The sequence below is a fragment of the Colletotrichum lupini genome, chromosome 6 (genome assembly GCF_023278565.1).
Source record: "Colletotrichum lupini chromosome 6, complete sequence".
Classification (NCBI taxonomy): domain Eukaryota; kingdom Fungi; phylum Ascomycota; class Sordariomycetes; order Glomerellales; family Glomerellaceae; genus Colletotrichum; species Colletotrichum lupini.
The window spans coordinates 5,028,694-5,054,036 of record NC_064679.1 but is presented as its reverse complement, the minus strand read 5'-3'; the positions used below and the strand labels follow the sequence as shown (position 1 = coordinate 5,054,036).

At 52.6% G+C, this 25,343-nt stretch overlaps 11 protein-coding genes and 1 non-coding gene across 12 annotated transcripts; 5 read left to right on the top strand and 7 right to left on the bottom strand.

Annotated features, from left to right (window-relative positions):
- Positions 1–589: 589 nt before the first annotated feature.
- CLUP02_12972 (short chain dehydrogenase) lies at positions 590–1,549 on the top strand (the record flags this gene model as incomplete). The annotated part of the gene is made up of 2 exons (XM_049291930.1): positions 590–647; positions 753–1,549. The coding sequence occupies 2 exons, from the start codon at positions 590–592 to the stop codon at positions 1,547–1,549; spliced, it is 855 nt and encodes a 284-aa protein (XP_049149076.1).
- A 3,270-nt stretch (positions 1,550–4,819) lies between these two features.
- On the bottom strand, positions 4,820–6,373 carry CLUP02_12971 (uncharacterized protein; the record flags this gene model as incomplete). Its single annotated transcript, XM_049291929.1, has 5 exons — positions 4,820–4,930; positions 5,067–5,096; positions 5,151–5,459; positions 5,517–5,686; positions 6,196–6,373. The coding sequence occupies 5 exons, from the start codon at positions 6,371–6,373 to the stop codon at positions 4,820–4,822; spliced, it is 798 nt and encodes a 265-aa protein (XP_049149075.1).
- Positions 6,374–6,529: 156 nt separating this feature from the next.
- On the top strand, positions 6,530–8,521 carry CLUP02_12970 (POT family protein; the record flags this gene model as incomplete). Its single annotated transcript, XM_049291928.1, has 4 exons — positions 6,530–6,561; positions 6,631–7,004; positions 7,073–7,738; positions 7,812–8,521. The coding sequence occupies 4 exons, from the start codon at positions 6,530–6,532 to the stop codon at positions 8,519–8,521; spliced, it is 1,782 nt and encodes a 593-aa protein (XP_049149074.1).
- Positions 8,522–9,345: 824 nt separating this feature from the next.
- On the top strand, positions 9,346–9,754 carry CLUP02_12969 (uncharacterized protein; the record flags this gene model as incomplete). Its single annotated transcript, XM_049291927.1, has 2 exons — positions 9,346–9,403; positions 9,456–9,754. 2 exons carry the CDS (start codon positions 9,346–9,348, stop codon positions 9,752–9,754), a joined length of 357 nt encoding a protein of 118 aa, XP_049149073.1.
- A 243-nt stretch (positions 9,755–9,997) lies between these two features.
- CLUP02_12968 (uncharacterized protein) lies at positions 9,998–10,796 on the bottom strand (the record flags this gene model as incomplete). The annotated part of the gene is made up of 4 exons (XM_049291926.1): positions 9,998–10,295; positions 10,360–10,482; positions 10,593–10,625; positions 10,687–10,796. 4 exons carry the CDS (start codon positions 10,794–10,796, stop codon positions 9,998–10,000), a joined length of 564 nt encoding a protein of 187 aa, XP_049149072.1.
- On the bottom strand, positions 10,014–10,112 carry CLUP02_tRNA224. Its single transcript has one exon. It is a non-coding gene; the product is annotated as a tRNA-Leu (tRNA).
- Positions 10,797–11,057: 261 nt separating the features above from the next.
- On the bottom strand, positions 11,058–12,220 carry CLUP02_12967 (uncharacterized protein; the record flags this gene model as incomplete). Its single annotated transcript, XM_049291925.1, has 3 exons — positions 11,058–11,521; positions 11,580–11,667; positions 11,735–12,220. The coding sequence occupies 3 exons, from the start codon at positions 12,218–12,220 to the stop codon at positions 11,058–11,060; spliced, it is 1,038 nt and encodes a 345-aa protein (XP_049149071.1).
- Positions 12,221–14,052: 1,832 nt separating this feature from the next.
- CLUP02_12966 (uncharacterized protein) lies at positions 14,053–15,663 on the bottom strand (the record flags this gene model as incomplete). Its single annotated transcript, XM_049291924.1, has 1 exon — positions 14,053–15,663. One exon carries the CDS (start codon positions 15,661–15,663, stop codon positions 14,053–14,055), a length of 1,611 nt encoding a protein of 536 aa, XP_049149070.1.
- Positions 15,664–16,750: 1,087 nt separating this feature from the next.
- On the top strand, positions 16,751–20,717 carry CLUP02_12965 (uncharacterized protein; the record flags this gene model as incomplete). Its single annotated transcript, XM_049291923.1, has 17 exons — positions 16,751–16,872; positions 16,929–17,006; positions 17,084–17,202; positions 17,407–17,613; positions 17,665–17,824; positions 17,954–18,376; positions 18,431–18,693; positions 18,832–18,902; positions 18,946–19,054; positions 19,148–19,277; positions 19,325–19,381; positions 19,476–19,641; positions 19,685–19,820; positions 19,883–20,246; positions 20,297–20,377; positions 20,486–20,637; positions 20,698–20,717. 17 exons carry the CDS (start codon positions 16,751–16,753, stop codon positions 20,715–20,717), a joined length of 2,658 nt encoding a protein of 885 aa, XP_049149069.1.
- A 57-nt stretch (positions 20,718–20,774) lies between these two features.
- On the bottom strand, positions 20,775–21,873 carry CLUP02_12964 (linker histone H1 and H5 family protein; the record flags this gene model as incomplete). Its single annotated transcript, XM_049291922.1, has 5 exons — positions 20,775–20,993; positions 21,047–21,324; positions 21,383–21,683; positions 21,719–21,745; positions 21,805–21,873. 5 exons carry the CDS (start codon positions 21,871–21,873, stop codon positions 20,775–20,777), a joined length of 894 nt encoding a protein of 297 aa, XP_049149068.1.
- A 2,682-nt stretch (positions 21,874–24,555) lies between these two features.
- Positions 24,556–24,789, bottom strand: CLUP02_12963 (uncharacterized protein; the record flags this gene model as incomplete). Its single annotated transcript, XM_049291921.1, has 1 exon — positions 24,556–24,789. One exon carries the CDS (start codon positions 24,787–24,789, stop codon positions 24,556–24,558), a length of 234 nt encoding a protein of 77 aa, XP_049149067.1.
- A 125-nt stretch (positions 24,790–24,914) lies between these two features.
- Positions 24,915–25,157, top strand: CLUP02_12962 (uncharacterized protein; the record flags this gene model as incomplete). Its single annotated transcript, XM_049291920.1, has 1 exon — positions 24,915–25,157. A coding segment is annotated over one exon (243 nt), but the record flags the coding sequence as incomplete, so codon positions are not given.
- Positions 25,158–25,343: the final 186 nt, after the last annotated feature.

Here is a 25,343-nt window from a genome sequence, read left to right as displayed (position 1 = left end):
GGTAATTGCGACCGTAGGCAATTGCGACTATACGTACTTACGGCTGCCTTACGTAATTGCGGCGCATATGCGCTAGGTGGCCCGTGGGTAGGTGCAGCGGGGTAAAAAAGTTTGGAGTTTAGACGGCAGGCTCTGATTGGTCTAAAAAGTGGATTACTGCCCGGATAGCCAAACAGTACTGCCCGGATAGCAAAACTCATGATAAAACCAACATACTTTGGGAATTGAGGGAATTTTCAACTGGCCCTGGACTTTCCATCAAGGTGTTCATACTTCCGAGTTTCACGACTGGTTTATGCATATTGAGATCGGCAGAAGCCTTTGGTAGTTGACGTGTTTGCGTGGAGAGCCAAGATTCATGATCCTGCTCAGCCCCTAGTCGAGACTCCTCTTCGGATCCCACCCACCATGCGGCCCGGCGGCACTGACCAGTTGGCTAGTTCACGAAGTGGACATGCAAGCATCGGGATGAAGCAGCAGCAACAGGACACAATATATAAAGCAGACAATTATCACGTGGAGAGAGGTACAATACTCTCCCCGCCTCCACGTCACATTGTTTATTCTGCTCTTCTGACATCTGAGAAAAATGGCTCCTTTCAGGGTTTTCGAGGGCAAGCTTGCCATTGTCACTGGTGCATCGCGAAGTACGTGGTTTTTTAAACTTTCCGGGTCTCTTCAAATAGGATCCTTTTCCATAGCAAGGATTCAACATTTAGCTTGAAATCACAGTGGACTGACTATTTATCAAGGCTTTGGCGCCGTTCTTGCTGAGCACTTTGCCAGCAGAGGTGCCAACGTTGTCATCAACTATGCCACCGAGGGCTCAACGTCAAAGGCTGAGGCCTTGGCCAAGGACTTTGAATCCAAGTACAACGTCAAGGCTCTCCCCGTCCGGGCTGACTTGAGCAAGCCCGAGGCGCCTCAGCAGCTTGTTGACGCCGCCAAGGCTCACTTCATCGATGCCAACGGCCGTTTCCAGATCGACATCATTGTCAATAACGCTGCCACGGTAAACGCTCAAGGCATTGACCAGCTGGACCTCGATCTTTTCGATGAGACATTCAATTTGAACTGCAAGGCACCCGCCCTCCTCGTCAAGGCCGCTTTCCCTTACTTGCCTACCGACCGCTCTGGTCGTATCGTCAATATCTCCAGTGCAACCACCACATGGGGTGTCTGGTGGCAAACATCATACGCTGGCACCAAGGGCGCTATCGAGGCCATGACCCGTGTCTGGGCACGTGAGTTGGCCGAGAGAGCGACCGTCAACGCCGTTGCCCCTGGACCTATGGACACTGGACTGTACTCTAGCCTGCCTGACGAGCCCCGCGAGGCTCTTCGCCCGTTGAACAACCTGACGCCTCTTGCCAAGGCTAGACCTGGTGTTGATAGCCAGGAGGTTCTCGACTTGGCAGCAAGCATTGGAGGTCGCCCCGGTTACTTGGAGGAAGTTGCTGGAGTTGTGGGGGTCGTTTGTTTGCCCGAGAGTGGGTGGATGACTGGTAACCTTGTGGGGGCCAGCGGAGGAGGTGCTTTTGTTCGTTAAGCGATGCCAATTACCTTGCATGTCGGATAAGCATTACTGGTGTTTGGAGCGATGATGTTCTCGTTTTAGCTCAGGCAGGTGAATGGATGAAGATCAACAATTACATGGGCGTAGATGGAGCGGCAGATCCCTCATATAAAAGCGCGCCAACGAACGAGGGAATAACGTCGGCAATGCGACAGTGCGTGAAGTTGCAATGGAGACAATTGTCGGAGAAACTGTCGTTTTCGGATCAGGTGCAAGCTATGCTTGTTCAATCAAGGGCATGGTACTGGTTTGTTGGATCGCCGACTTAGACGGATGGATTCCGTCCTTTCGTTTGGTTCCCTCACACATCGCTTAGATAGCAGCGCAGGGTTATCGAAACTCATTTCAGGCACCTGCTAAGATCTCAGGGGGTGCACTAGTAACTACCAACGATGCTACGGTCTCGGCGCCACCCGTCATGTTTAAGTTGACAGGGGATCATCAGGCGAGTCCGTGAACCCTACAGGAGCCCCATTGGAGGATTTGGCCCCCAGTCTGATAATCATCTTGCATGTCCGGATGAAGCAGCAGAAGTACGGATATCTCCTCGAAGCTTTTCAATCAATAGGGGGTCGGAACATTTTTCTTTGGTATAGAGAAGGCATAGCTGTCGCAACTTGATCGCTAAAAAGGCGGACAAATGTGCTTCAGCAAAGGACTGCTTCTCACGACGACCTCATGGACCCTGGTTGCGTGTATGTACATGCCCCCCTGGCTTTTACATATGGCCCAAGTTGTGTCCAGGCAGCTGTGGTAGCCCTTGTTTCTGCTCAAAAGGCCTGCAACAGACAAAAGGATTTTTGGAAAGGCAATGATTTTCTCGACATGATGAATTAACAAATATGCTTATGGTGTGACTCGATGACATAGAGTTGATGTTATTACCGCCAGGCAACTTACTTATTCTCTAGCACGGGAGCCCGAGGTTTGATGGTCCATTTTAAGGACTTGGCTCTCGTGAAGGGAATGGAAACGAAGGCAACCAAGCTGGCAGCGAGTCTTGATCATTCGGTGGCCTCTTTCTTTCTGGGAGTTCAATGTCAACGCAACATGTTTCCGAATAGAACTCCCCATGGTCCACTGTTTGATCTACGCATCATTACGGGCTAGAGTCATGAGTAGATCTTTGGGGCTAGGCGTGAAATGGCAAAGTTTGTTACAATTTGACGTTCATAGTCACCGTTGCGAATTTGTTTTCGCGACAAAATGCTTCCAGAGTAAGCTAGAGCTCGTGAGTAGTACGGGCAGAGCATAAGGTCTGTGAAGTAACTCTCAGCTGAGCAGTATTATGGGTTGCGTTGTCATTCCCCGCCCATACCCATGAAGCTCAATTACACTACACTCGGAGAGTCACATTCCCAGATGCAAGGGATATTTCAACCATCAATCAGTCTTGATTATTTGCCAAGCCATGATCGAGATCATGAGATTGATCTAACATGAATCTGAGAGGTCCAAAGAAGGGCTTTTGGTACTTGTAGTCTCCCAATCAACACGTTCTTCGCCGATACTTATCTCACCATTGTGATAACTCACATTTTCCAATAGGTTCGAATGCAATTGAGCCTCATTCGTGACCCGATTTCAACTGTTTTCACAGTGCGTGGGCAGAGAATGAGTATTATGCATGCCACGATTGCACAGAACCTCTAAATCCTACCGATGCCGAAGGCTCGGAGGCCTCCGCCCAAAAGTTGAGATTCATTGCATCATGGCCAAATTCCTCGACGCGTATGGATTGCCGAGGGGAGTATCTAGCGTTTGGTCAAATTCAGAAAGGTCTTGTCAAACATGAATTACAGCAGGGTGTTCACCTTTAGTACAAGGCTTATGAGACGTCTGGCTAGTTGCAAGGTCGATGCCGCGATGGTGTTCTGGTGTTGACGATGTCACATTGAAATAGAATATAGACTATTTCTGTCGTTTTTATCATATACGGTGCTCAATTAAATGTTTTACCTACCCATCTCACGCGATGATTTGAAAGTACTCATACTGCTCTGCACAACGATTACATTAACGCAACGAGAGATTCCAAGGCAGTCAAGTGACCGCGACAACTTGATGCAACAGTCATATCACTCTTAAAACCAAATGAAGGCTCAAATTTATTTGAACGCCACGAGTGAAATGAAGCGCTGAGTTTGCCCTTGCACAGCGACGCCAGCGTCTGTTCCAATTCTCTGAAGCGAAAGAGTGGACTGCCAAACACCTGTGCCCAAATGCTTATCAACAGGAATTCGGAAGATCAATAGCACAAGCACATGGTAGATATATTGCATTGTATGGATGATTTTCTGAGGCAGTCAGTTTCGGTTTTGAATCATATGTTGTGTCCTTGAGGTTTGCTACGTTCACATAAGTAATAGCCTCTCTTATAGAGCACGTTTGGACTCAGAAAATGAATCCCTCACATCTGGCCCACATTCTGAGAACTTATTTAATTGACCAATCTATCAGGAGTATTATTACATGTGTGAAATTTGAAGTGCTGAGTATGATTCATCCTGAGTTGGAGCTCTATGAGAAAATTACCTTCATAGTGATTCTTGTAACGGCGTATCTAATGTTTCGGAAAGGTAGCAGGCTCTATAAAGATATTACATTGCACGAATTCCTGGTGCATATGTTAGCCTAATAACTCAGATACTGATGAAATACCTGTCCCCTAAGTATGTATATAATCGCAGCCGTGGTAGTCAACTGAGTAGCCATCGTACCCAACAATCAATTCATGAATCACAACCAATTCTAAATTACTCTCAGTTTCGCTTTAGTAATATGTAATATTTGACGTCGAATCTGAATCTGCTATTTCTTTCCTGATTGATAGTTTAGAAGAAGGTGGTCTGCCTACTTTTCAAGTGTCGTGGCGTATTTTCCTGCAAGCATTGAAGCAACTCTATGCCTCGGAAGTCAGGCGGTCAGAGAACTAGTACTTCTTAAACTTACTCGAAAGGGGTAAAAGAATTCGAAACCGTTCCAGGTACAGGCCCATGCTCGCTAGCGGCTCAAGTTTAACGTTCACGACCTATGAGCCAAATAAGTCCAGTAGCAATGGTCTCGAGTTCGCTCAAGGCCACAAACGGTGTATCCACCCACCATTCTCACGAACATTGATCTCTTAAGTCGCCCTGATCGGCACCTTCCCCGGATTGTCTCCGTATTAAGTTTGACTTTTCTGAAGTGGAGGGAGAACATAAACGTCCGATGACTCGGTTAGGCGTGCATTCGGCCGAATTCCTATGGCGTGCTGCCAAGGCCCCGCCAGTCGCTTCCCTGCTCCTGCATCGGAGGCTGCGGCCCATGCCGCCCGCTCTCAGCCTCAATCTCTTGGCTCGGGGAATATACCGGCTGATAGAGGATCAGTTATTTAGGAAGTTGGTAAGTGCAGATTATTCTAGCCGATCTTCAAGTAATGTTCATTGCGATCAAATAATTGTCAAACATGGTAAACTCTTCTCATAAAAGCTAGACGATTTCGGCATACCCGACAGCGAGACCAGGGTGCCGAAGAGGTCTTTGTGTCTCCAAGAATTCGGGAATTTTGTTAGTAATTCTAGATGAACTGTACTTGGGAGCCGCTTCTTGCAACGTTATACACTTCTGATTCATCGCGATATGTAGCAACAGCGAAGAATAACTCAATTCCCACAAAAATGGCCGGAAATCGGAAAAAGTAAGCCACAAGATAGGCCTGAGAGGTGAGCAGACCCATCGCACGTGCGATCCAGGGGCGATCCTCCCTAGCCCCAAAGACGTTTCCGCCTGGGCAGATTTCCTCAAGCATCCAGACCTTAAATTCACTTTGAACTGTCTGGCTCAGTACGGAGCACAATTTTCCTATCATTCTTCGCGCGTGGCTTTGCTTTTCTAAGGTCCACTAGACACGTGTTTCTGATTAGGTTGCCTTCGAGCCTCAATGCAATGAGATTTGAACCTCGACCCACTCGTGGAGACTGGAGAAAATTTTGCAAGGCCTGGTAAACAAGACAGAAACTGCCAAAGCAAGCGAGAGTGAGAGCTTCGAAAGTCCCTCGCATATAAGAATGCGCATCCCGTCGCAGAGTGTCACAAAAGAGCCGTGCATTTGACACACCCGAATGTTGCCTGATAAGTATGCGTGATGTCAGCAGAGATAGTGGGAAGGTGACACTGGTGTATGCTCATGTTGGCTCAATCTACCAAATGCGGTCGAACTAATGCCCGGCTCAACGGCAAGAAAGCAAGACAGACAACGCACAGCTGCAAATCATTTCCAACGAGGGAAGGTTACAGAAGATTTCCGTTGACAAACGATCCGGTTCCTGCAGCTAACGGTAGCTTCCTCAGCAGCTGCATGATTCAGTCTTATCCGTAGACTATCGTTTGCGGAGTAACGTTGTAGAACCCCCAAACCCCAGATTCAAGGCCCTTTTGTTGATGGACCTCGGTATGGGCAGCATGAACTAATATCATCAATGAGGTCAAAGGCCAATAGGAAAGCCGTATTTATGACCGCTTTATTCCCCTTCACCTCGCTTGGCGCCACCCGTTCGGGCCTTTTGCCAAGAGGGCCACTTATTTTCTCGTATGTCGACCGATGTGTCCGTTATTATCAATCAAAAAGATCGGCTCACTCGGCCGAGTGGAGTCCGGCAGGTGGTTCGGCCATCGGCTTGTGGCGTGTGGTTGCAAAAGTTCCTGGGGCGACGTTTCCGACTCGGGCAAGACTTTTCTAGTGTAACAGAAGACATCGAAACATGGGCCGCGGGCGGCGAACACCTCGGAGTCGTCCGACACCGAGGGTAAGGGCATGCATCTAGTGGTGATACTAATGTGTCTCCATTGCTCCCCACCAGGCCAGGCTTTTGGAACTTTTCTCGAAAATTTCTTCCTCTTCTCCCTCTCTTTTCCTTTTCCCTTGGTTCAGCTACTCTATCGGGCCTGTCTTGAGATATCGATTGCGTAAAAATGGCCCAGAACCACGAGGACACGGCCGCAGAGTACGTAACAATGCGCATATCGTCGGTCTAACATCAAGAGGATCTGGCACTGACAACTCGTATTCGCAGGCTCCATGAGACGTTGGGTGAGCGCTTGCCCAACAAGGAGACGACTGATCTTGCGGGAGGCTACATCACGCCAGCCGACCCCGAGAAGAAGTTCTCAAGCACCGCCGACTCAGAATCGGGACCTACGCCTGATGGTGCTGAGCCCAATGAGTTTGAGAAGGGATCCTTGCGTCGTGTTGGAGAGAACCTCCCCGCTTCAGCCTTCCTCATTGCTGTTGTCGAGCTCACGGAGCGATTCACCTACTATGGTGCCCAGGGTCTCTTCCAAAACTACATCAACAATGACCCCAATGGAGCCGACGGCCCCAAGGGTCTTGGGATGGGTCACCAGGCCGCAACTGGTCTGAACCTGTTCTTCCAGTGGTTCTGCTATGGTATGACATCACTATCCGCTTCACTCTCTACTATCGATCAGTATGGTTTCACTAACAAAAGTGCTCAGTGACTCCAATTCTTGGTGCCATCATTGCTGACCAGTACTTGGGCAAGTACAAGACCATCTTGGTCTTCTGTGCCTTCTACTGGGTTGGTCTTGTCATCCTTTGGACGACTTCCTTGCCAGCGGCCATGGCCAATGGCGCTGGCATCCCCGGTTACATTGTTGCCATTATCGTTATTGGTCTCGGAACGGGAGGTATCAAGAGTAACATCGCTCCCTTGATCGCCGATCAGTACCAGCGTCGCGTTATGGCTATCAAGACGGAGTCAAACGGCGAGAGAGTCATCATCGATCCTGCCATCACATACCAGCGCATCTACATGATCTTTTATTGGTGCATCAACCTGGGTTCTCTGTCTCTCATGGCAACTCCCTTCATGGAGAAGTACAAGGGTTTCTGGACCGCCTACCTGATGTGTTTCTGCGTCTTCAACATTGGTATCGCAACATTGGTGCTTCGTCGCAAGACTTTCGTCAACCGCCCGCCGCAGGGATCCGTCATTACCGATGCGTTCAAGGCCCTTGGCATGATGATTGCAGCCCGCAACATGGATGCCGCTAAGCCATCATGGCGTGCGGAGCACGGCAAGGAGAAGCCTGTCCCCTGGAACGACCACTTCGTCGAGGAGCTCAAGCGTGCTCTGAGAGCCTGCAAGGTCTTTGTCTTCTGTAAGTCCATATATTCCTGGCCATGTCTGGTGCAAGCCAGATGATTTTGAGGCCGCGCTGACCTGATTACTAGACCCTATCTTCTGGGTTTGTTATGGCCAGTTCTCGACCAACTTCGTCACTCAAGCTGGACAGATGGAGGGACATGGTATGCCGAACGATTTCATGCAAAACTTCGACCCCATTTCGATTCTCATCTTCACCCCGATCCTCGAGAAGATCGTCTACCCGCTCCTCCGCAAGGCTGGCATCGAGCTCAAGCCCATCATGCGTATCACCATCGGTTTCTGGCTCGGCGCCATCTGCCTGGCCTACGCAGCAATCGTGCAGCACCTCATCTACAGCGCCGGCCCCTGCTACGAGTCTCCCGGCGAGTGCCCCGAAGGAATGAGTGGAGGCTCATCGCTCCCCAACCACGTCCACATTGCTGTTCAGACGCCTGCCTATATCTTCATCGGCTTGTCCGAGATCTTCATCTCCGTCACCGGTCTCGAGTACGCTTACACCAAGGCCCCGCCCAACATGAAGTCCTTTGTCCAGAGTATCTACCTCTTCACCAACGCCTTCGGCTCTGCCATCTCCGAGGCATTGGTGTCCGTCGCAGTCGACCCCAAGTTCTTGTGGATGTACACCGGTGTTGCATGTTCATCTGCTGTTGTGGGATGCATCTTCTACTTCACCTTCCGCCACTACGATGCTGAGGAGGACAAGATGTATGAGTTGGACCGCGATCAGCCGGTTCTGAACAACCAGGGAGTCAAGGAAGCCGAACATGACGATTAATGTCTATATACAACGAAGAAGGGGTGAAAACTGTTACAAGCGTGATGTTGTCACTCTTTCAGCAGTGAGAGACGGTCATGTGGAATGCTCATGTATTGATATTATGAAAAATCAAGATGTATGATGATGGGTGAGCATGGTTTGGGCAACCATGAACAGTATATAAGCTTAATAGAATACCCCAATACCTACAGAGTACCTATGTCCAAAGCATTAGACTTGGAGACCTGATCGATGTCTCGAAGCTTTGTGCACCAAAGAGAAGGGAATGGGTCGCTCGGCTTCGGGCCTTCGGCTTGCGAAAACTACCTTTGGGCATCATAAAGCTCTGACTGAGCTGGGCTTAGCTGACTGCGAGTTCGAGTCCATGCAATAAACAAATTATATGAAATTACAGAAGCCTCACTCTGCAACAACAAAAAAGCCAAGTACCTACTAGCTGGATATCTCAACCTGAGTCCTGTGAGAAGTTGAATACATTGGACTAACAATCTACCTCCGCGTTCTGAGCCTTGCTCGAAAATGCCTAGGCAATTCTATAGGTTTCATCATCTGAAGAAATGGTCCTTTGATCGTCTGTCTTGTTTGACGTCACGTTAGGGAGATGATGGTGATGAATTGACTTTGATGACATCATGACATCAACCACCTCACTAACTCGACTGTGGCTTGCCCAGCACCATCTTAAAGGTCTCGGATGGCCTCTCGATTCTAATAGATATCGGTTCCTCGTATGTTTTTACTTCTGTCAGGAAACATTCACGCTCACACGTACTCCTAGCATATTCCAAACGATAAAAATTCTCCCTGACACATTCTATATCATGGCAGACGCAAAGCAAGGAGGCGATCTTTACGATATGGCTAAGGACGGAACCAAAGGTTTTCAGCATCTTATGTAGTGCCATGGAATCTCACTAATTGTTGGTCGCAGTTCCTGGAGATGCTGGCAAGCAAAACATCATAAAGTCTGTTCCCAACCCGCACCAGCAGGAATCAGCTGCTGGTGGGCTTGGGTCTACAACTCTGCACGGCGCCGCAGACAACGCATTGAACACCAACGAGGGAAGAGCGTCCGGATTGGGCGAGGGAATCAGTGCTACCGGTCACGAGATTCCTCAGTCGGTGACGGGCAAGCCTGGAGGCCGAGGGGGGACGCAAGGCTCTGAGGATGTCAGGGCCGCAACGGGTGCGTTTTACACCAAGGGGGGCCGGTCGAAGGATGATGAGTAAAGGAACAAGGAGTCTTCGATTTGTCACATTGCGTAGATGAACCGGGCGAGTACATCAAAACACAATACATCGTGTGTTACTTCCAGGTGATCACCCGCAACCAAGCAAAGACTATCTATATGTAGGTAAGATGAACCAGGCTCAACGACACGTTTGTGTCGGGATAGAACCATCTTGGACAGACCTAAAGTAAGTAATCCCACTCTTCCGTCACCAAAATGCAAATCCGGAGCTGTCCAACAACTACAAAACAGCAAAATGAAAGGGACGAGACTCGAACTCGCGCGGGTTGCCCCACCAGGAAACAGATGTTGAGCTGACCTTAACCTGGCGCCATAACCAACTCGGCCACCCTTCCGTGATTTGATTGATGTGATATTGGGAGGAAATTAGGAATATGGAGGTTGACGAGTTAGGGCTTCGGAGATTGGGTATGCCGATTCGAGACCTTCGCCGTAGTGGGGCTGATGATGGGCCGCCCACAAGTGCTTTGCCGGACATGCCGCATTGGTGACGGTATTCCTTGATGTAATGTACACGGCTATAACGTAAGAAAGTGTTGGCCGAATTTGAAATCGGACATTGGAACTAGCAAGATCTATTACAAGAATAGCCATATGCACTTACGACCATATTCCTGCAGCTCTGTGTCCCTGTATTGCTTGATATCAATAACAATCACGTGAAGAGTACGGGTAATCACGACGCACTTCTCAAATACAGAACGACTTGTAATTTGATAAGGCTTAACGACTAAATAAGTGTGTGGTTCCGTGCCATCGGCCTATCATGCTTAGGTCAAAATTGAGCTTCTTTGCTTTGGACGATTACCACTTACCTAATTGGGTGGCAGTTTTCGGCCTCGTAGAATCTGCAGGCTCTGCATTCCTGAGTTTGAAGAACAGCTCGGGCCGAGTCATTATTATGTTGACAATTTGGTGGGAAAGGTGTGATCAAAAGCCGTTACTAGATGGGTTACTTCTTCTTCTACCGAGACATGGGCTTCCATCGAGCCCTTGGCCACCCGCTCCCGTTGCGGCATCATGCCTGATGAAAAGGACGAATACCATGTACGTATCAGAGAGCAAGACCACGGTAGACCGTAGAATATGTATCACCAGCTTCCTTGACCGTTAAAGGTTGGTCAAGTCCAAGCCGTGCTAGATGGACCCCAAGGGAATCAACATGGTCCTCATTCAAAATTGTTCCAACATGAATTCAACGTCTACCCATCATGCCCATGTCTACGAAACAAACCCCATGTTCATCTGCCAACACCACACCACACAACGAGCCCCCATCTTCACTCGGGCTTCCTCCCCCTAGCCAACAAAACAGTCCTCTCAACCTCAAACGGCCGCCCCTGATACTTCTCCTCCATGAACGCCCTCAACGTCGGCATCAACCGCCCCTTCAACCCCTCCCTCTGCGCCCTCGTCCAGAACCTCTCCATGACCCCGTGCATAAACGCCTGGAAGACGGTACACCACTCATCAACCCCGGAGAATGGCACCCATTTAGTCACGACGTCCACCTCCACGTCCACGAATCCGGCCGCGGTGAACATGCTCTTGACAAACGAGGGGGACTCCCACGCGCCGGGGCCCCAGAGCGAGGTCAGCTCGATGGAGGATTGGGGCCAGGATACGGGGGGTTGGCCTGGCAGGGCGAGGTCGCGTACTGCGTCGCGGGTGTCGGGGATCCAGCCTTCTGTGACCCAGGTTGAGGTCGCGAGTGTGCCGCCGGGTTTGGTGACGCGGTAGCATTCTGTTTGACGCGTTAGCCTGTCGACTAGAGCCGGTTTGCGTGACCGGGGAGAGTTTACCATTGAGGGAGGTGTATGGATCGGCCACGAGCATCAGCGCCATGGCGACGATAACGACGTCGAACTGGTCAGGGGGGAACGACATATCCTGCTCCCGTCAGCCACATTCTTCCCGCACCATCACACCGGTGACAGGGACAAGAATCATCGCCTACCATGATATCAACCTGCCTAACCTCACACCCGACCCACCCCTCCCTCCCAATCTTCTCCTTCACAACCCCCAACTGCGCCTCACTCGAGTCCGCGCTCGTCAACCGCACCCTCTCCCTCTGCTGCCCAGGCAACTCCCGCATCATCTTTTGTATATACGACGACACGACCCCGGTACCGCAGCACATATCCATGACCTGGATCGTCTTCGTGCTGGCCGACGCCGAGGACACGGTCTGGCATAGCTGCGAGTGGTCGACGAGGCAGGGGGTCACGGGGGAGGTGAGGTGCTCCGCGTGGCGGTAGATGTTGCCGGCCTCTGGGTTGCGCCAGAATTCGACGAGGTTGGCTTTGTCGCCCGAGTCGTTTAGGGACTTTGAGGACGCGGCGGCGGCGGCGGTTGTGCCTGGGCCGGCGATGATGGGCTTTTTCTTGGTGAGTTCGGGGCTCAGGTGCAGGGGAGCCGGGTTGCTGATGAGGGATGACATCTTGGCTCTGTTGACTGTCTCGAGAATAGCTCGAGCTGGCGAAGGGTAGGCTGGATGATGAGTGACGTTGGGGGAGTGCGCGTGCTAGGAGGTATCTGGTCTGTCCGGGGATCCAGATGGAAGTCTTTATGCCTTTTTATTTTTGAACAAGCTTACCCAGTTGATAGCGTGAGAAGAAGACCACGGAGCTCTTTATACAAAATTATCCGTTCCCAAGCTAAGCTCCTCGAGCTTCGGAACCAACTCCTTCGGTGCCCCTGCTGCAAATGCCGAAGCATGCGATAGGCTCAGTTGACAGACAACCCTCTATTCTAACAAATTGGGGGAATCCTAAATTTCGATCCTATTCTTGAAATTGCCCTCCTGGAAATAAGGTAAGGTAGTCAAACACCGCGAAGCGCCTGGTAACATCCCGTGCCGGATACCCATGCCGAACGGTAGGTTAGGGCGGTGTGCAGTCCAGCCGGCGGTGTCATCAAAACTCTCCCTCAGCCAAGGTTCGAGAAAGGTGTGAAGGGGGAAGCGGCGGTATTGAGATCAAGTCAAAAAGACGCACAAAGGAGAGTCACGTTTCTTTGTGAGGTGAGTTCTGAAGAAAAGCTTCAGAGGCTTGTGGTTGCCAGCCACTTTCAAGGTTTGTACCGACCGCTCGGATGCTTCATGTTTTCTCTCTCTCTTGGGGAATACTCTACACCACCACTCATGCACCTCCTTAATAGGTGTTTAATCCTATCGATGAGTATTAGTAGGTTAGGCTCATCGCTGCATACTCTTCGGTTTGAAAGGTGCTGTTTCACTGGCCTCCATCACACCGACTTATCTCTTTTCTACCGTACTATACCTACCGACAGCGACATGGAACAATAGACCTACTATCGCAATCCAATAACTCACAAGAGCAGGCGAGAGAAGGACATCACTGGTCTTCTCATCCAATACTTCATCCCACCTTGACAACCCAATACTTCTACAACAGAGCTACCCAAACCTTCAACATCAACTTACCTCGGGAGCCCCCAAGAACTCACCAGTCAAGAGACCCAAGCTTTCTCAGAGTTCTTAGACCGCACCTCTCCAAGAACTCTATATATCCATGCCGTCCCGCGGGCAGCGGACAAAGCAACCACAAAAAGGCCCACGTAAAACGCAAAATCACGTACACACCACCACCACGAACCCCCAATATCCCACATCCTACACACCTACACGAGATTCCAATCCCTCGCCAAGCCCCCGACGACACCACAATCCCCATGCCACCTTTACACGTCAGATAGCCTCGTCCATGTTCTCTCTCAAACGAACCTCCGTAGCTCTCCTCCGCCCCTCATGCATGCCACCAGCCTCAACGGCGGCTCAGAGTCCGCCTCAGGCTCCGACGGAGTTTTCTCCTAGGTCGCCGACGGGGTGTTAGAGGACCGGCCGCGGCCGCCGAAAATAGCATGCCGTCCCATTTTGGCGTACGTGGTGTCCTGTGCTCTGTTATCATCTTTGACTTCTCGGATCTCCATTAACTCAATTCCTGGTACTCGTGTGGCCTACGCCGGATCCTTCTCATCAAACTCGAAATCAAGGACCACTGGTTGCTCAGGGGCTGTGGCCAAACTCTCGCGGATCCAGCCAACTGGAACACAGGTCGAACGGCCCGTTGCATAGTGAACCACAAGAGTCAACTCATAAACATTCCATTACTTCATATCGTATCCCAGTACGTGCGTAAATGTACAATGCTCATTTAAGATAACCCAACCGCCCCACCAGGGCGTGTCAGTCCGTCCAGGACTGCTGTCTATTTCAACTCCCATCATCTATAGAGCGTCTTGGTCGTGCCCCTATTTGCCCTGTGCTGCCCTCAGGGCGTCCACTTCTCGTTGTAGAGCATCCAGGTCGGCGAGAATATCCGCACCCTTGCCTGACTTAGCTGCGTCGTACTCTTGCTGTGCATCATCCTCCGCGGTGGGCTCTTCTGGAACGTTGCTGCCCATGGCCCTAGTGCTATCGATGCTCGTCCTCCTCATACCATATCCGTCCATGCTTCCGCGACTACTGCCCCTCTGGCGTGGTGGTGGTGGTGGTGGTGGTGGGGGAGCATTCTCCTTGCCTCCACTGATCTTCCTGCTGGGGGCTTCAATGCTCCTTACGCTGGGAGGCCGGCGTATGGAAGTATTCCGTGCCGGTGGTGGTGGCGGAGGTGAAGTTTTGGGAGGAGTATGCTCCGTAGCATGGATAGAAGTGTCGATGTCAGATGGTGCTGGGCTGGCACCGTGAAATGAACCACTTGACGGCGACGCTAGTTGGAATGATTGTCGATGGGATGCGTGCGGGCGCCGAGGTGGAGGCGGAGCCGGAGCATTGATGCTTCGGAAACTTTCTGATCTGGAGCGCTGCGATTCCAACGAAGAGCGAGGCGGCGTGTCGGCCTCGTAACTTGGTACACTCGGAGCGTTGACCCCAGCATTGGCTGTCAAGGACTGGCTCCGTGCGTGACCCCGCCGTGGTGGAGGGGCAGGTGTCGGTCTCTTGCCTGTCGCCGGAAGAGCCGGGGTAGGTATTGAGCTGGGTGTGGGGGAATCCTGCTCCGGGACTTTGCCAGCAGCTTCACGGGCAAAAACATCTTCCGTGTCATCCCCGCCGTGACTGCTTGGGGCGGGCGGAAGGGGCTTGTTCACGTCAGACGGAGAGATGGGCGACGCGGTCTCGGAGGAGATGTGCGGACGACCTGAAGTCTGCACGCTAATCTTCCTACCATGCCTTGAGCTAGGCGGCGGAGGCTTCTTCTTCACGGATGGAGAATGTGCCAGAAGAGAACGTTGGTCGTCAACGCCGCGATCCGCGATATCTTGTGACGTCCGCGGTGTTTCTGGCTCAGGTGCGGCGTATGATGCACCGGGCGCCTTGTCTCCCTGTGACACCGATGTCTGCGGGGGCGGTGTTCCAGCACCAGCCTGGCCAGTGAGCAACAGCATCTTGAAGGCGTTGACATCCATGGCTTTGGTCGATCCGCCAGATGAAGGCTTCACGTCCGTCAAGCCTTCCAGATCTTGTAGCGTCTTGCCAAAGGGATTGTCGGGGGTATTACTCGCGTTGGCAATGCGAAGCGGCGCAGCCTCGGGGAGGCCACCGGGAAGCTCGGGAAACCGCTTTGAGAATTGGTCGTCTTCGTCGTGGGAGTCTTCGTCGCTGCTGTCGTCCTGGCGTCCAAAGCCCCTGCTGTGTACGGATTCTGGGGACGAGGGAGACGACGGTGGCGGCGAAAGGACCCTAACCTTTTTCACGACTTTTGGCTTGGCCGGCCGGGCCTCGGGGGGTGGGGGGCCATTCTGCCTCGAGATGCCGGAAGTGATGGACTCGAGAAAGGCCGATGTAGAGACTGGCTGGGGCGTGGAGATGGAGAGCGAGGTGGAAGCAGACTTCCTTCGAAAGGGGTTGTGTTCGGAGGCCATGTTTGCGACGGGCAAAGGCTCGGAATAGGCGGGTTTATCTTGTAACGTGCAATCCTGTCGAGGGAGGATTTAGGCAGCCGCCATGGCCAGGTCCCGGCAGAGCGAGACGCGGACAATGTCGTAATCGCCGGGTGGAAGCTGTCGATGTATAGTGGTGTGGCGAAGAAGAAGAAGACGACGACGACGACCTCTACAACTACGACGAAGTTTCGATAGGCGGTTCGAATTCGTTGAGTTTCGACTGAGGATAGACAGGCTGGGCAGGCGGAGGGTCTCGGATGGATCGCTGGGTAGATCGAGGGGTAGGGGTTATTGGTGGTCAGGTACTGGTTGGTACTGTTACTGGTACGGGGTACGGGGTGCGGCCACGGGTACTGCGGGCGAGCGTCAGTTTCGTTGACCGGAAGAATCGGTTGGCAAGCACTTGAGTCGCAAGGGACGGTGGAAGGGCGGAGTGATTGGGTTCGGGTTCGGGATGACGGGCAGCCCAATGGGGAAAACGAGGGGTCCACGTTCTGGTGCTTACCAAGTCGCCGAGGGATGCTGTTGGGTTGAGAATGAGCAGCGGTTATGGATGAGGATGTGCTGATAAGTGCTGGTAGATACGATGAGAGTAGACAAGCTAAAGTACGAGGGTACTATTGGTAGACGCAGCAGTACGGCACAGCGTGGGGGAGAGAAGTGGTGTGTGTCCGTAGTGGCAGTGCTGGTGCTGGTGCTGGCGGATAGATGTTGGGTTTGAACTGGACTGGACGTGTCGGGGAACAGAGGAGTTGGTGGACGATGAGATGAGATTGGACAGAAACAAGACGTCAGTCCGAGGGGACGGTACGGTGCGATTCGATACAATGCGGGAGCGGATAAGACAAGCGCCAGGGGGGGCTTTATCTGCTTATCGATGATCGCAAAGTATCCGTAGGTAAGGTACCTTGCTATCGATGGAAGTTATCGAAGAGTGAGGTGGGTTGTGTTCAACGTGTGGTAATTGACGACACTTTTGATGGAGGCCGATGGAACCTGGCGGCGGGCGGTAAGTACCTAATTGCCTACGTATGTACTCCATAAGACTGTACATAAGTATTCGCAAATGGCAGGGGAAATGATGAAGAAGAGGAGCCCGTTTGGTGTCGTCCTGTCCCGTTTAGATCGCCCGAGTCCAGGTAAGGCCGGTTGGTTGTTTCCACCTCAGCCCGGTACCTCTGTTACACAGTAATGACAGGTGCAGGTACCTAAGCTGATAGGGAGTGACAGGTACTTGCTCATAGGCAGAGGGTGAGGGGGAGAACAAGTTCCAGACGTGCAGCTCTGCTGTTCCAGCCAAGGCAGCTGCAGATGCAAGCTCTGTCCCCTAAGGTGTTGCCTCGAGAGTCGAGCCTGGTGGATCAGGAGAATGACTGAGGCTGACGCAAGTACTTCGCAGTAGGAGGCAGGCAGAAAGAGAGAAGGCGATGTTCGATGTTCCTCCTCATATCTTGCCCTTCCTTCCTGTCAGCACCATTGAGGAAAGAGCATCTGCCATCAACCAGTACCCAAGGGAAGGTATCGTTAAAGAAAGGTACAAGCAACATGTATGCTGCCAAGTACTCCGTACCCAGCACCGTAGGTAGCTGGCCTCAGCACCTAACACTCTCCCCCACATACCCCGAAACGGACGGGAGGATGGATGCGCACGAGCCAGATCATGCTCTCTCTCTCTTTCACTAACTCACTCATTCCTTCACCAATGCTCTCTCACTCATACAGAGGCTTACTTACCACTCACATTTCATAGCTCACGGACGCATGATCTTATGCCTCGCGGTGACCTGTGTTTCTTGGGTTTTGTTCGCATCTCACTCCCCGTTCTTCAGACCCTTCCCTCAGTATCAAGGGTCACTCTTTGCAAAGACCTGAATGTGCCGCCTCATTCTTCACGGCAAAGACAACCATCAACCCTCCTCCATAGTCCCCGTACGTGACTGCACTCGTACGACGGCCGTGACGGGACCCTTCAACGCTCAGATCACACTCCCTTTAATCCTCGACATGCCGGGGCGTCGCCGCGTCGCCCCCAACTGTACGGTTGCCCCCTGCACCTGTCGCTCAAGCCGTTCCGGATTGACAACAGGGATCCTGGGACATGGATCAAGACTGCTGTGTGCGGAGTACAGAGTCACGGAGTGTAAGTGTACGGATCAACAGGTGAGGGCATATACCACACCGGCACCCAAGTTGTCTGAGATACTCTAGCAGTGCTTAGCCAGATGCTTATACGGATAGGTAGTCCGAATCTCATACTTACAGCTCCCAGGTTGTCTCTTGTCTCCTCGCCTCTGCCCCTCCCCTCCCTGCTTACCTCACCGCGATGCGCATCCACGGTGTACGTACACCTTCACTGCGTGCTGAGCACCAAGTTGCCCAACGTTCCCCCCTCAAAACATCTAGGTTTGTTTCAGGAACACCAATGGGAAAGCAAGCTCGGGGCTAGCTATCCACGTCACTCCTTGCCATCCAACCTGGGAAGTCACCGTAGGTCCACTGATGACTGGACACCTGCAACATGCACCGCACCGCACCGCACCGCACTGCTCTGCACCACTTGCTCACGCGCTGGCAGCCCGGACCTCATGCCGAGCGACATCTCCGGTACACCTGTCTCAAGGTTCTTTCCCTCACACCTCACTGCACCGCACGATACGCAACATGTGTTCGTACCTGCACCAACATCGGCAAGGTGACAACTCCTAGACACAGAGACAGCAGAAGAGACAGCGGGAGATGGACCCAGAGAGGGGCCAGCGGAAGAGCCGCGGCCAACTTCTCCGCCTCTGTTCGCCGTCCCAGAGGAAGCTCCGAGCTCGACATTTGACGCCGTTACAACTGCCCGTGACGCTGTCCCTTCCACCTCTTCTTCTTCTTCTCAGTCTCCTCTCTCCCCAAGGCGTTTCCCCGCACCGCCACCTCTCAGACTCCTCCATCCCTCTGGCCTATCCTACTCCTGCGTAGACACTGGGCACGACGGTGTCAAACACTCCAACGGCACTCTTCACCGTTGCCCACGTGATAATCTCTACCCAGCACGTCCGGGCCTCCTTTTCACAGGACTCACTTATCTATCCACAGTATCCTTCTGCTATACACTTGATTATACGAATCACTGACCGTCGATGGGGCTCACTATTTGGCTAGCTATCTGCAAAGAAGAGCAAGTAACGAACACCATGACCAGCCGTGCTTTCCTACACGGCATACCTACCTTAGTGAGCACCACTCCTCATCTCAGGATCAACAACCAGCACATAGCGTGGCACCATCTCCTCCTCATCGCACGTGTCAACCCGTCTAGGCCGTCCATCCCCGTATCTTCTCCTAACTCAAAATACGCTGAATGACCGCCCGGCACGCCAACATGGTACGTAAGACGGGCACGTAGGCTGGCCCCAATCCGAAAAGCTGGTCAAACAAATCCTTACTCACGACTCAAACCATGGACAATCTACATGAGGGAAAAGCTCAGCGGCGAAACATTTCTTCTCCGAGGACTACGTTCACTCATACTTTCTCATCTTCTTACCTCTTTCGCACTTCAGAATCGCAGATAGCGATGCAAGACAAATCTCCTTGGAATGCCTTTCGTAGAGAACCGCAAAGCTCGACGGGACTATTCTATGCCAGACTGTAGGACCATCACCGGCGACGGGCGCGCCTCGTCTCAGGCCAAGTCACGTCCGGTCCCAGAGTCAGACCACTAAGAAAACGTCTCACCCACTGTATTGTGACTATAAGCCAGAGGGAGGGGTAAGGTACAGGGTCAACTCAGCACATCAGCCAAGAACCACAATGCCGCCCAAATCCGCTACAGCTGGAATAATACCACATATCCAAACATGTTTACCCAGCTATAGATCGACCTGTAATCCAAAGCAAACCCACCCAGAAAAGACGAAGAAGCACTCTTCCTCCGCGCTGCCAGCCCATAGGAGACGAAAGAGCGCGCACGTGACAACTTCACCAACGGCACGGACTCCGTTCAGCTCTCAAGCCTCTCACATTCCCCCGTATCCAAGCCAAGCTAGCCTTCCCTCGCAGCCTCATCTATTCCTACTTCTTTCCTCTCCAGCGACGCGGTGGCCCGTCCGGCGGTTACATCAACATACGGAACCAGAGGAGTAGAAAAGGTCAGAGGACGGGACGGGCTTGAAAAAGTCCATAAATGTAAACAAGAAGAAAAAAAAAAAAGACCCTGGGAAGGATGAACCGCGTCGGGTCCACTCCGAAACTGCCATGGGGGAGAAACACGGTGACGGTACCCTGCCCAGGGTCCCAGTCTCCGGTTCCCACGGCGCGTCCTCGTTTTCTCAGACATTCATCCTCCTCAGAGTACAGCGGCGCGGCGGCAGCTCAGCTCGTCCTGTTCCAATCTCTCCCTTTTCCATGCTGCTGCCCGTTCTCATCGCGACCTGGTCAGAGATTGTCGTTCCCGTACCCGGAAGCTCAGCCAAGACCCAGGCGAGCATCAAACAAGACGGTAAACAATTTGGATCCTGTAATGTCATTTCCTTCCAGTGCCACCCGGTAATTGCAAGCGAATCGCCGCATTTGCCGTGCCCCTGAGCGAACTCTCTACCTTTACTCGGTCTTGCCGTCTTTCCAGGTCGTCGAAGACGCGCCAGTTCACATTACGAGAATTGCACAAATCAGGAGAACATCGCATGAACAGTGAAAGGCTCCCATCGTTGGTATATCGCGCGAGCTATAGTTACAGTAGTCGGAAGGGGGAAATCCGTTCTCGTGTTGCCAAAGCGGGAATCTTCTCTCTCAAAGCATTCAACACAATCCCAAGCCCCCCAACCACGCGTCGCGCTCGATCAAAAGCAACCGCAACATATAGAAAAGACCATCAAGACAAAAAACAAAGACAACAAGACAACGCAGTTGCGTTTTCCCCCCCAGGTTGGTTTCCCACAACGCTTCCCGGCCCATTGCCCTTTCCCAGTTAGTTAAATAACAACTCCCGTAAACGCCTTTCGACAAGATTTCGTGACACAAAAACAGTTGTGCGGAGAGCCGAGTAGAGTTACTCGACATTGCATCATCGTTCAAGGTAAGGGAAACAAGGTAAGAGTGACCCCTTATGCCGTGGCAGCGGGAGCCTCAGCCTTGGCCTCCTTCTTGTCGGCGGCGGCCTTCTTGGGCGCTGCCTTCTTCGGGGCGGCAGCCTTCTTGGGAGCCGCGGCCTTCTTCTCCTTGGGCTCCTTGGCCTCCTTCTTGGCGGCCGGTGCCTTCTTCTCAGTCTTGGTGACGCGACCAGTCTTGGTCTTGCTGAGGACGGCGGGCTTCTCCTCCTTGGCCTTGAGATATGTCAGTGCTGGGCAAGCGAGAAAGAGGTAAGGGGTCAACATACGGCAGCAGCCTTCTTGGCGGCGGGCTTCTTCTCCTTCTTCTCGGCAGCAGCCTTCTTGGGGGCAGCGGCCTTCTTCTCCTTGGGCTCCTTCGCCTCCTTGGTCTCCTTCTTGGCGGCGGCCTTCTTGGGAGCGGCAGCCTTCGTCTCCTTGGGCTCCTTGGTCTCCTTCTTCGCAGCAGCCTTCTTCTCCTTAGGCTCCTTGGCCTCCTTCTTTGCGGGGGCCTTCTTCTCAGCGGGCTTGGGCGCCTTCTTGGCGAGCTTGGTGCCACCGGAGGGACCTTGAGGGATGTTAGTATTGTTTCAGAGACTTAAAGAGGCAGACATGCGGTGACATACCCTTGGGCTGCTCGAAGACACCCTTCTCAACACCGGCGCGGAGGGCCTTGTTGAAGAGAGAGTCGAACATGTTGTCGCTGACGGTGTTGATCTGGTTGTTGGCCTTGACGTACTTCTTCAGGGACTGGCGGGAAGATCCGTTACGGTCCTTGAGCTGTAGGAGGGAAGGTGAGTCAATTAAAGGCAACGCAAGAATAGGTGGACCATCGTCGAGGCGGTGGAGGGTAGCGCGATCGAAGGTCACGGGCGTTAGGCGCGAATGGCAGCTGACCCAGCTCGTGGGTCCTCCGATCGCGTAACCCTTTGCGCCGGAGATGGAGGAGCGGTAAAACATACAGCAACGATAGCATCAGTGATCATGTCCTGTAGAGAGTTAGCAACCAACGCGTCATGCAAAAAGCCGGACTGGTTGAGGTACAAACCTGGTAGCTGGCGTGGGTAGACTTCTTGCTGGGGGCAGCAGCGGCGCCCTCGGTCTTCTTGGGAGGCATTGTGACTGTTTTGGGGGGTTGTGTGGATGCGTAAAGCGTAAGGGGTTGCTTAGAAGCAGGATTCAATCGAAAAGTCGATTGAAGTCGGTTTGAAGACTGGTGTACTTTGAGAAAAGTTGCAAGAATTAAAATCGACGCGTTGTGGTGATTGAGAGAGGCGAGAGATGAAGAGGTCCGGAACGAGAGGGTGGAGGGGGAGCGCGTGCGTTGAGGGGACGGGGCTTGTTTTTATAAATGGGCGGGGGCCGTTGGGCGCGGTGCGCAATCAGTAACTTTTGGGGAGACGACCTGAGGGCGCGGGCGCGGGCGTTGGATTTTTTTGAGGGTGAGCCTTGAGGTGCCTTCTTTTTTTTTCTAATCCCCTCTCCTCCCTCTTGGCTTGGTGCGGGTGCCTTTTGGGCCCTCCAAATCCCCCGTCCATTTTGGGGGGGATGGTCGCTAAATCACGCGGACTGGGGGGCCTTGGGCCTTCCCCCTCTCAACCTTCAGTCACTTTCTCTCTCTCTCTCTCACTTCGCGTCTCACTCACTCCAGAGTCCCCCCCCCCCCTCAAAGATGGCACCCTTTTTTTTCCTCGTTCCCTTTTCTTCTCCTCGCATCTCACTCACTTATCTGCTTCACACGCCAATGATACCATCAAATGACCACGGTAGCCTAGAATAAACTTAAAAGCTGTCTGCCGTTGGATCTGGCAAGGGCCCGGGCAAGTCGCAAGGGTGCTTCTCTCCACGACTATGAACGGCGTATTCCCACAGCCTGACAGCTCTACGCGTACGTCGAGTTGGTTGTGATGTGTCCAGATAGACAACAGCATACCATAGCGCCCCAGCTTTGAGGTGATGCCCTTTGACGTCTGCTTGTCTCGACTTTCCACATCTCATTGTGTCTCTCGTCTCTTCCCGCGTCACTCCCAAATCAACCTCATTGCCCTCATCCGTCGGCGGAGTATCTTGTTCGACTCAAATCGCCGATTAGTACGGGAGCGGGAGAGACGTGCGTGTCTATTTTGGACGTGTCCAGGACTACAGCCGCCGCGATGGTATGGTGGGTGTTCTAAGAAATCCTCGGCCGGTGACAGATTCCAGCACGGCCTCACTCGCCTCGGTCCACGGCCTCTTTCTTCTGCCCCTTGATAATGGACCAGTCCTTTTTTCTCTGGTATCCATTTTGACGTTTAGATTGTCAAGTGCCATCTCTTATTGTTCTGATAAACAAACGGTAACGGTTAGTCGAGTCGAACGGGCAGCCCTTTGAGTTGGTGGAAGACGCGGACGGCGGCCAAGCAGCGCCCCTCACCTCTCATCTCAACCAAGGAAGCTCAGCTCAGATCAATCAGCCCAGTTCACCTCCGTCGCCGGAAGCACTCGAGCTCCCCAAGCCCCAAGCTCCAGGCTACGCATGAAGCTTCTGAGGCTTCTGTCGTCTCCGCCGTCATACCCTGGACGGGCCCCTGGTCTTCCCTGTCCGCCCCAGGGTTGATGTAAGGCACGCCGCACTCCTCCTTGCGGATAGTGAGTGCTGTCGTGTGGATAGTGGGAGGTTCCAGCACATCTCCCCTCGCCAGGTGCCACGCTGCACCCCTCAACGGGTGCTCCAGTCATCTGCCCTAAGAGGACCGGGGTAGTCTTCTGGTGTTTTTCTACTGCCGTTCCTAGTGAGTTTGAGATGTGTGAGTCTATGAGATGAGACTCACCTCACGAGAACTGCCTAAGAACGATGGAGTGAGATGCCCACTAAGCAAGGTACGTAGGACAGAGCCATAGCCGCAGTGCCTACCTTCCATTAGCCCAACGCCCCGAGTTCCTGCCCTCGATGGTGGACACAGGGCAGAGGAAGGTGTACAATCATCCACCTTCTCTGCCCCTTCTTCCCGCCGGGCAGTTCAAGATCAGCCGGTCCCAGAATCTTAGGAAGGAGGTGCATGGTTCTTTCCCTCCTTCCTCCGGGTCCCCGCCTGGATCCTGGCTCCTGCACCTGCACCTGCCACATGCACCACCCGCCCGTTCTTTCCCATCCAAACTGCCATGTTTTCTGCCACGCTCAATTGCCTCAGAATTCACAAAGCACCAGACGGGACGGAGAGGCAAACAAAAGGTACATCGCCCTTGTACCTCATCCTCCATTTTCCCTTCTGTCACCTTTTTATTTTCCAAAATTCGTCTACTTTCCTTTTTTCTGATTGGTCCAAATATTCCTCGCCGTGAGGTCCTGCCGCCAGCGTGCCTGCTTCCCCCGTGGACCGTGGACCGTTGGTTCTTCCCCTCCCCGTCCCGAGTGCTCACTCAGTCCCCTGTTGCTCCGTCGTCCCTGCTGCTCTCTGATGCCGCACACGTTCGCGGGTCTCCCATCTCCCACCAAACTCATTCTCATCGCCCACCTCAACCACCCTCTCCTCTCCTCGCCCTTCTCCTCTTTCTCTTCCCTCTTGATTCCCTCTTCTTCCCATTTACTCACCCTCCATTACAAAAAATGACTCATGGCTCGCCGTTGCCATGTTTTTAAGTCTTGCGCCCGCCGATCCACCGTCCTCCGACCCGGCCCCAATTTCCCTCCCATTCTCACGCCTTTCCCCCGCCGAGAAGCCCGATTTTGCATCATCGCCCATCTTCGTTTTTACTTCCGACCGTAAATGCCATCCGTCGCATCCGCTCTGATGCCTCTGTCTTTCGGTCTCGTCTCGTGCTAACTGTTTTGTTTTGTTGCTCGAATTTTTCTCCATCGTTTGATGCACTTTTCCCTCTGTTTATCGCGTGTTGCGGCTCTGATATTGCGCGCACATTCCCAACCCCCGACCCCGACTGTTGTGATTCGGTCGCGCTTCGTCCAAATTGAAGCTATCCGCACATCTTGCACCACCATCGTTACAATCATCAACAGCACCCCGAAATTTATCAAGGAAACACCGGATTCCATCATCTTGGTCGACAATCTGCTCGGCGATATTTTTGTTGAATTTCTATCATTTTCCTAGCCCGATTTGACTTACACCGAGTATATCGTTTCATGCCATCGTGATGGGGCCACGCGACCGGTAAAATGAGGTGCATCGCCTCATCCGCGTGCCTACGGCCATCCCGTTGCCTGAACTCGTCAATCACGTCTTCTATGGTATCACAGTGACCACTCCCATCGATGCATGGGATTATGGGCAATTTGGAGCTGGTTTCGTGCCACCAGCGCCAATGATTCAATCCAGTGCAAGAGACGCGATGGAAGCTATTCGCATTTTGCCAGCGCTTCCAGCCAAAAGCGGGATACCATCGCTGCACACTAGTGAAAGATGATGAAATTTCCGCCGTGAACTTCTGAGGTTTAATTTTTTATCTGGTCACTTTTTTTTCTTTCTCTTTTCATCGAAATTGCTCTTGTCCGGGCTGGCGCTTCCAGATTGACGCATGTCTGCCCAAGGTGGAGGAGCAGAACACGTGTGTCCGTCACCGCCTCGCAAACTACCATGGCCAACACATCGT